At 36.8% G+C, this 10,183-nt stretch overlaps 1 protein-coding gene across 2 annotated transcripts; it reads left to right on the top strand.

The window, feature by feature from the left end:
• Positions 1-452: 452 nt before the first annotated feature.
• On the top strand, positions 453-5,458 carry LOC137725578 (putative protein phosphatase 2C 60). 2 transcript variants are annotated; one of them, XM_068464308.2, is made up of 5 exons: positions 453-906; positions 1,398-1,845; positions 2,405-2,772; positions 3,547-3,783; positions 4,840-5,458. In XM_068464308.2, exons 2-5 carry the CDS (start codon positions 1,527-1,529, stop codon positions 5,107-5,109), a joined length of 1,194 nt encoding a protein of 397 aa, XP_068320409.2. In that variant the 5' UTR covers positions 453-906; positions 1,398-1,526; the 3' UTR covers positions 5,110-5,458. The 2 variants fall into 2 exon arrangements, with proteins under 2 accessions (XP_068320409.2, XP_088550728.1); XM_088694602.1 differs by lacking the exon at positions 453-906 and adding an exon at positions 1,053-1,259.
• The last annotated feature ends 4,725 nt before the right edge of the window (positions 5,459-10,183 follow it).

Here is a 10,183-nt window from a genome sequence, read left to right as displayed (position 1 = left end):
TTGAATCCACATGCAAACAAGAATATTGTTTTTTTTAACCAAATTGTATTAACAAAGACTTGAAATGCATCGTTTCGCCTGGAAAAAACAGTTGATTTCCATAGTTTTTATTTTTTATTTTTTTATGTTGGAGTTGAATGAGTGTATTTTTACTCATCACTATTTAGTGTAGTATATGCTTATCATCCTATTTATCACTATTAGATGAGTTTGAATTTCAAAATTCGTGTAATAAATAAGTATAAATCTCATAATTTAAATTTAAATAACAATAATAAATAAAATAATGAGCATACATTACGTCATACCAAAGAGTGACATGCAGAAAAGCACCCAGAGTTGAATTCCTTAGCCGGGTGACTCATAACTCGTGAGACACACATGTCACATGAAACCTTCCCACCTCTTCCACGTGTCATGACATAAGCTGGAGTTCATGGAATGCCCCTAATACTGTCTCACACATTATCATTGTCAAAAGTATTAACTTCATTGACTCTCTTCCTCTCTCTTTCTCACCCTCTGTAGCATATAGTGGTGTGGAGCCCATAGCTGGGCCTTTGCTTTGCTGGCTTCAAGCTCTCCAATCTCCATTGTTGGTCTTTTATGGGGCTTGGATGCTGAAGAGAAAGAGAAAGTTTTCATTTTTTCAGTTTTGCCCACTATTTTCCTCCCCAGAGACCTTTTTTAATGCTCCCATTCACTTTCTCCGCTTGTTCAACAATCTCATCGTCTTCCACAAGCACTTATTGGAATACATGAACCAAAAGTCTGCTCCTTGTTTTTGACTTCATGGATCCACAGATCTAATGGTTCCCTACCCACGTGACCTTCTAGATCTTCCTCCAATTCAGCTGTTGCAAAAAGCTGGTTCCAACAAGCAGAAGCAATCAAATTAGGAATTGGGTAAGTCTCCTTTTGCCTTATAGGTCCTGGTATTTGAGAAAGAAAAGTGCTTTTTATATTCAGATTATTTGGGTGCTTTTGGAATTTGTGAAAACTGAAGATTCATATTTAGCAATGTGAAGGGGAGACCTTCTGGATTATCAAATGGCTGACCAAGCTCTTTGTTAACGAATAAAAAAGGGACTTTTATTTTCAAACCTCCCATTAAGTTTCTGTTGATTTTTTCTCAATACCAGCAGCTTTTGTGGTCATGGTATTTTGTTATAAATGGAAACTCAGATGGGTTTTTGGGAATATTGGGTTTGAACTCGTCATTCCTTCTGTTTGGGTACAATACCCAACTGAAATTCAGTGTAAGGGTGGGCTGCTTTATGTTGTTTTCTTGATCTGTTGGGTCCTGATTGTCCTGCTCCGATTGAATGAAAGAAAAACAGTTTCAATTGTGCACTTATTGACTTGTTGTATTTTTTTGCTGTGGATGTGTTTTGCAGTGAATAGTTGAGCTGAGAAATAGAGGGCAATACTGATACTGTTTAGGATTGGAATTTTGGGGGCAGAGGGTTTAATTTAAGTTGTTCTTACATGTGGAGATTTTGGAGGTTGTTTGGATGAAATGAGGGATGTTATCAGAGTTGATGAACTTCTTGAGGTCCTGTTTTCGGCCGAGGTCGAATCGATACGTTCATACTGGTGCAGATTCCGGGGGTCGCCAAGACGGGCTCCTGTGGTACAAAGACATAGGCCAGCACATAAATGGTGATTTCTCAATGGCTGTAGTTCAGGCCAACAATTTACTTGAGGATCAGAGTCAGCTCGAGTCGGGTAGTTTGAGCACACATGAATCTGGCGCCTATGGTACTTTTGTTGGTGTTTATGACGGCCATGGGGGGCCAGAGACGTCACGCTATATCAATGATCACCTCTTTCAACATCTCAAGAGTAAGTGACTCTAGCCTTTCGAATGGGATTCTGAACATTTTGAGTCCCTTCAGCAAGCCTTGTAGGCTTTGTGGCTTTTGAATTGAAATTTTGTTTGGCCCTTGTATTGGTGAGGAATTTGAAGGGAAGAGATTTAGAATAGAGGGCATCATTTAGCTATGTGGTGCATTAGTTGGGATTTCAAACCTTGCTGAGTTGAAAAGAAGATAACCTTGTGAACGCATGTTTGATTATGTTTTTAGTGTTCAAAATGATAACTCGCTCTTACATAAGTTTAGTATTTGTTGCAAAGGCATGTTCAAAATGACGATCTGAATCGAGAACCCTGAGAATGCATGCTTGATTATTTTTTTTAATGTTAACAAAAGATGAGTCGCCCTTAATTAAGTTTAGTGTGTGCCGTAAAGGCAGGTTAAAGTCAATGATTTTGCATTGTTCTTATCAGCAGCTAATGGTGTAGTGTACAGAAAGTAAACTTTACACTCCATTAAGTGCATTTGGTCTTAGATTTGTATATAAACTTCCTGTTGTAAATTTAGAGTTTCTTTGTAATATGCAGGATTTTGTTTGGAGCAGCAGTCCATGTCTGTGGAGGTAATACGAAAAGCATTTCAAGCAACAGAAGAGGGTTTTCTTTCCGTAGTTACTAGGGAGTGGCCTATGAAACCACAGATTGCAGCAGTAGGATCGTGCTGCCTTGTTGGTGTTATTTGTAATGGAACTCTTTATATTGCTAACTGCGGTGATTCCCGTGCTGTTTTGGGAAGAATAATGAAGGCAACAGGGGAGGTGCTCTCTATTCAGTTGTCACAAGAGCACAATGCCTCTATAGAATCTGTGAGACAGGAGCTGCAATCCTTGCACCCTGAAGATCCACATATCGTAGTTTTGAAGCATAATGTATGGCGTGTGAAGGGCTTAATACAGGTACTCTTTTACAGTATCAGGAAATGGTTATTGATATTAGCTCCTTGGAGTTAGACCTCGTTAAATAACTTCTCTACTTTCTTTGCACCGAACCCAAGTGGCTGTAAATACTTGTGTTCTGTCATAATATAATAGTACAATAGTGCATGCTGGAAAGGTCCCTATAGCTTTAGTTTAACTATACTTCTCCATCCCTATCCCTCAAAGAAGTTTATTGGCCTTTATGTTTTTCGGATGACTGTATCTGTGTTGCGTTGGCTATTTTACTAGTTATATGGGATTAAAAGTGGATCAAGTTTTCTTCTCATGCTCTTTCCAAGTTTGTCTTGCTTTCTTGTAATTGCTAAGCAAGAATGTGGGAATTCTCAAACTAGATGTTGTACTTAACAAAGCTACAAAATAATCAGGAACTTTTACTGATCTAGATTGCTTCTGGCTATGTGTGAAAGAATAATGAAGTTCAAACATTCATGTCTAAGGAAAATGTTGTGTGGTTGGTATGGTTTCACATCTTCAGACCAGTGATTTGGGTTCAGATCTAAATACCAGTGATATCTCTGGTAGATCATTACTCAAATCTTGATAAATATCATTCCACGGAGGAACAAGATGTGTGATCACCATTAGGTGGCAGCTTATCATATATGAAGACAAACTCTGTGGACAACATTTGGTTATTTTTAGTTTGCAATGTTACACAATAAATGGTTTGACTTGATGTGGTTTATCATTTCTATGATGTGACTCTGATTTTGGTCATTTTGCATCTTGCAGATTTCTAGATCTATTGGTGATGTGTATTTAAAAAAGGCTGAGTTTAACAGGGAGCCTTTGTTTTCCAAGTTTCGTCTTCGGGACCCTATCAAAAGACCAATTTTGAGCGCTGATCCAGCAATTTCAGCGATCCAATTGCAGCCACATGATCAATTTATTATATTTGCATCTGATGGGCTCTGGGAACACCTCACCAATCAGGAAGCAGTGGACATAGTTCAAAAACATCCACGAAATGTAAGATTTATTGTTCAATATTATACTAGTACTCGAACGATAAAGGGATTATATTTATTAAAAAAAATTGACTATGCTTATGCCTGAAAGTAGAATCAGGGAGCAGTTGTCATTTTAAACTTATTGCTAGTGTAAGACTCATGTCTCCATATTTTGTTAGAGATAATACTGGGAAAGAAATCAATTTTCTACCACACTAACCTAAGTCGGTCTCCCAGACTAGAACATTGATTCACAGAAAGTAAAGTTAGTTTTTTTTTTTTTAAGATCATAAGATTGCCCTATAAGTTCGGGTCTAGGATGGCTGTTGCCTAGTTGTGGCTTTAGCCTCCACGTAAAAAGAGAAAATGATTGCCTTATAAGTCCCAGTCAGCATGAACTGAAGACTTTCTGCAAGTTATCAAAATTCTATGGTGTTTTGGTACGTTGAATTGAGTGAAAGCTGGTATGTTATTGGATGTGTATGCATTCCAAAATCTGCAACACATTGGTTCCTGGTAGGATCCATATGTAAGAGTGGAGCCAGCTCTGTGAATAGAGCCACCTCAGCTGACTATGTGGAGAAATGATGTCACCTTGTGAGATACTTGAAATGATCCTTCCATGAAGTCATTGTTTAGATCCTGTTGAAAGCCCATGGTTTTGTAGGACATATTCAAATTGCTATTAGATATCATGCAGTAGGCAGTGCATATTGATACAGTAGAGCATTCAACTGGGTTTCTATAACCCAAATTTTCGGACTTTTATAATTAGGCCAAGTAAATTTATCTGTATTGGTTCATGTACTCTTAGACAGGAATATCACTCTATTATGTGCACAGTCGTCAGAATCAACATTTTCCGGTGTGCCTACTGTCTTTGATGAATAACTGACCTGTAAGTTTTAGCTGTATTTTAACATCGGGTTTGTGGGGGAGAAAGAACCGCTGTTCTTATATTTTAACTTCAGATTTATTTGCTTTTCTTATTACTTCTTGCTCACAAGTCAGTCTTCTATGGACACTCTTTCCTTTACAGAAGAGAATTTAACTTTTGTTTCCCAACCTCATGCAGGGAAGTGCAAAAAGGCTGATAAAAACCGCCCTGCAAGAAGCAGCAAAAAAGAGAGAGATGAGGTATTCGGACTTGAAGAAGATTGACCGTGGGGTTCGCCGCCATTTCCACGATGACATAACTGTGATCGTCGTGTTTCTTGACTCAAACCTTGTGAGCAAGGCTAGTTCTGTCAAGGGCCCGAACCTATCGGTGAGAGGAGGTGGAATCAACCTGCCTCCAAACACTCTGGCTCCATATGCCACGACAACGGAAGCTGGCAGTACCTGAGTAAACGGTATCTCTCATGTGTGTTTATCTGTTGTACCATTATCTTGTGTTAATACTAGGTAGCTTCCGAACGAAGACAATTTACGAGGAGGAGCCGGCCTTCAATTCTTTAATGTACACTGTAACTTTTGACTGGGAATCTAATACTTGCATTTAGCTTCTGTGTCAACAACGGGCAAGAACTGGAGAAGACAAGAAGGTGACAGTTCACAGCTATATTTCCTTCACAATGTTCTTATCCTTTCCTTTTTTTTTCTTCTTTTTTTTTTTTTCTTTCTAAATTTCCGTCGGAATTTCAGATCTGTAAATTTGTACGGCATGGCGAATTAAGTATTTTTACTTTCATTTAGTTGTTTGCTTGCTCTTTTTATTTGTTAAGTCTACGTATCATAATATAAGTGAAGAAATTATAAACCTTTCAATAGAGTACGAAAAACTTTCTACCAACCCAGGAAGCTGAATATGAAACTTTCTACAAACCCAGGAAGCTGAATATGAGGTAAAGACTACGCAAGAAAATTTTTACAATACAAAGGGTTAAAGCTTAAAAAAGGTTGATAGAATAAAGAGAAGTGAAGATTGCACCGCAATAAGAGAGATGGAGAGGAAAATGAGGCCAACTCAGAATAGAAAAGAGTTTGACTCGAGAACACTGTTGAATTTTAAGGGTTTAGATTGATATACAACATCTATTAAGACAGCAAAAATAAAAAACAAGATGGGCCAAAGATCATTTTGATCCCTCAAAGGTTCTGCCCATGCATAGTGTACCGTATCGTGTTTCTTGGTGGACTAAAAATCTCTCCATGAACATATGGTTTTGAAAGATGATGAAAGCATCTGTGCCTACTATGTAAAAATGAGGCCAACTCAGAATAGAAAAGAGTTTGACTCGAGAACACTGTTGAATTTTAAGGGTTTAGATTGACATACAACATCTATTAAGACAGCAAAAATAAAAAACAAGATGGGCCAAAGATCATTTTGATCCCTCAAAGGTTCTGCCCATGCATAGTGTACCGTATCGTGTTTCTTGGTGGACTAAAAATCTCTCCATGAACATATGGTTTTGAAAGATGATGAAAGCATCTGTGCCTACTATGTATGTACCTGTGAATTGTTCTTTTCTTCATAAAACTGTGATAAAACCATAACCTGCAATGCAATCTCTGTGAGGTTCTGGTTGTAGATGTAGCTGCCATGGCCTGGCATATACAAATACAAATATACAGCTATCATGCAATAATGCATGTAATCCAAATCAAATTCTAACAAGGTCCTACAAGAATTTTCAAATTAAATATTGGAAAAAAGAGAAGTAGGGAATTACGAGGAGAGAGAGAGAGCGTGTGTGTGTTTTTACTGTCTCACTTGTCACTTGCCTGACACCATCGGGCATATTCCCACCAACTCAGATACGAAGCAACACTTAATTAGTTTAACCTAATTACCAACTAATTATTTTAATTTTGTACTGTAATCTCAGTTATCTAAACCCTAGACAGAGGCACAACACCCAATGCCACTGTTCCTAATACCCTCTTGGATTGCGATTTGGATGCTCTCCTGAGCTGAGCATGCTGGGCCTACTGAGCAAATAACATGGGCTGTTAGATCAAAATCTAACGGCTATAATTATTATAATTTTTAAAAGAGTTTTTATTTGTAATCGTTGGATCAAAATTCAATGGTCCATATAATTTACTTAGTAGGCTCAGGATGTTGAGCTCAAGAGGGAATCCAAATCCTTTGGATTGATCTCTCAATCCATGTCTGAAATTGTGTGAGTCAGATTTCAAACATTTCATTAACATAAAAAAGAAATACAAAAATACTATTTCTTGAATTTATACCTTATCATGTTACGGACATACTATTTTTTGAAGAATAATATTACAAAGCCAAGTTTTTAAATTAAATTTGTAATTCAAATAATATGTTACCAATTAAAAATAAACACATTAATTAATAATTAAATGATAATCTAATAATCAATAATTATATCATTTTGTTTATAAATTTGATTTCTATAGCATTATCTATTTCTTAAATATGGCTTATCGTAATGAGCTTGTTGCTTGCCCAATCATGTTATGAACATACTATTTTTTGAATTTATATCTTATTAGTTTCAATTTGGTCATCAAAATAAATTATTGGACTCAATAGTCCTATAAGTCAACTCGGTTCAGAGCTCTGCATTTGAACCATAGTTTCGGTTTTGTTCTCAAACTAAATAATTAGATTTGTTAATTCTTTGGAAATCCTAAAATAAAGAAGAATATTGTTAACATTTACCATAACTAAACCGGAAATGCCAAAATAAGCTACGTATCAATCTCCATTTATTAAGAGAATGTCTTAAGTTCGACTATTGGATAGAATATATATATATTTATAGTAAATTTGATAGCTAATTATCTAATTTGATGTACACAAGAGGGTCAATAAAAAAATAAACAAAAAGAAAGAAAAAAAAAAGAAGGTCAATCGTCAATCTAATGATTATGTTCCGAATAAGTATGAATTTTGAAGAGTCATGTAAGCTAGTACTTCAAACAAACATGTAAATATGGGTAATTGCGAATTATTATCATGTTTTACAGTTTCTTTTTATAGTTTATGAAGTATGAACATTTACAAATGTCACTTCATGTGGTACATTTGGAGCAATCAAATGGTGCAGAAGACCATTTGAAGCGAGATCAGTCCAAATATGCCACTAAATATGCGAGTGTATATCACATCATTTTGATGTGCTCATTATTCAATGCATTAGTGTATTGTAAGACGACTAACCAATTTATTCAAAACTCAATCATTCACTCGTAATAAAATATGTGTGGAGAGAGTTTTCAACTTTTCAACTCTCCAACTATTACCATTCTAATGATTAAACCATTTATTTAAAACTCAATCATTCACTTGTGAAAAAATATTCGCGGGAGAGAGTTTTTAACTCTTACCATTCTTTCTTTTTAATTTATTTTTTGTTTCAAGAAAGCATAAGAAGTTGTCTCTAAGGTAACCTGCAAAGTTCATGTGGAATTCAGATCAGATGTGGCAGGGTGTACTCATTGCACAAATTAATGGTACCACCTGATGGACCAAACAGGACCTTCCTTTTCTTTTATGTCACAACACTTTCAAATCCTTGCAAAATCCAAGTGCAATAGATTTCACCTCCAAGGGGTATATTTGTCTTTAACAGAAAGACAGTGACGGTTGAGATTTTCACCACCTAAAATCCCCATGCATTGCTTAATTCAGTTTTCATTCGTGCCAATTAAAACTCTAATTCAACTGGCACTTGAGTTTGATCCTTGCACAAGTAAATACCAAGATTTTAGGTGCTAGTCAAACAGCGGGTTAGGACCTAATCTAGATTTAAGTAAATTTATTATATTTCGTGTAAATAAGTGTCTGTTTATACTTAAAATATATATAAACTACAAAATAAAATGACATATATATTATGAAATATTGGAATATAATGAAAATATTGAGAATAAACATATAATGTGTGTTCATTTTAGTATTCAACAAGTTTTTTAAAATTTATTTTTAAAAAATGCAAAATGAAATTTATCTATTTTCTGTCTATGTAAGCCGCAACCTAGTCGGGTGCCTAGGCGAGTTTGAGTGGGCTAGGTGGGCGCCTCAGCAGGTCTAGGCGCTCTTTTTTAATTTTCAAACGCCTACGCATTAATCGGGACGGTGGCCAGCTGCTTAAGCGGCACTAGGTGAGAATTTTTAGAACAATTACTAAATATTACATGAGAGATTGAATCCTAATAACAAGTGTAAGAGTAAATATTAGACACTCTTAATCGAGTGAAAATAATAACCCTTCCTCCTTATACGCAAAAATGGAATGATGATCACGTTCAATCAATTGAATTACTCGTTGTACATATCTGTTTACCCTAAAAACTATCAAGCCTACGTGGCACACATGTCGAGTAATTAATAAGCTAACTACGTCATTCGGTTGTGTGCGGGGTGTGCCAACTCGTCGGCCGAGTTCAGCCAGGGAGTAAAATGTGTTGATGTCGTGTTGGGTGCGCTGCTGACTTCTTGACCTCGCGATTGACGTCGAGGAATGAACACGTCTCGGCTTTCGGGTTCTAGGGCCTAAAGACAAGGCTGCTAGTCTTACAAAGTTCATAGATCGTCGGCGTTGGGTTTGGTCACGGTGGTTATATTCGTAAGAGTATAAGCACGATGAACCGGTACCAGACTATACGGACACAAGTACTCAAAAGAGATGTATGTCTTGATGGTGAATGTGGTTCGGCCGTCAGAATGCCGAACTCTAAAACTTACTTGTGAATACCTAATCATAAAATAACAAGGCGTTCAATGTGCTGAGCCCAATAATCTATAACACCTCACCACTAAGAAGGGTAATGAGATGACATCTGTCAATAAGGACTCGAAAATCCTTCTTGACCGAGACTTGGATAGGTAATCAGTCGGCCTCGACGCAGTGCTGTTTATCCAAACTGAAGGTGCTCAGCGATCGGCTGATTCCATGGCAACAGTGCTATTTATTCAAACTGAAGATGCGTTAGCGGAAAAAAGAAAATAAAAATCTTAAGGTTGTTGAGAGGTTTCCCGTAAAGTGAGAGTTTGCGCAGGGCAGTTTGTGTGTTGAATTGGAAATGCCTTGAATGTTGCCTACAACTCTTTATTTATAGCAGTGAACCTACTCATGGCCTAACCAGAGATGTATCCAGACTAAAACTCCCAAAATCTAATCTGATTAGGATTCGGCCAATCCTAGTTTCAATAGGTCTCTGAACCAAGCTATATAATGAATCAGATTCATTCCTGAATTCTCAATGCCTTGAACTTTGAAACCCCCTTATTATACCAGGACTTGACTTATTCGTTCTAATCCAAATCAATATTTCTTGCAATAGGAAGCCGACTTGATTGAGCTTCTTATGACAACTAGAGACGGCCCATAGTATTTCTGAAAGAGTGTTGGACCGAATACAAACCTAATCTCGGCCCAACAATATAATTTTGGGCCCAAACATTGTCCATTGCTTCTAAGGTCTTCGCCCTA

The sequence above is a fragment of the Pyrus communis genome, chromosome 5, assembly GCF_041283825.1.
Source record: "Pyrus communis isolate YQ-2024b chromosome 5, ASM4128382v1, whole genome shotgun sequence".
In the NCBI taxonomy this organism is placed as follows: Eukaryota; Viridiplantae; Streptophyta; class Magnoliopsida; order Rosales; family Rosaceae; genus Pyrus; species Pyrus communis.
This window is presented reverse-complemented; position numbering and strand designations above follow the sequence as displayed.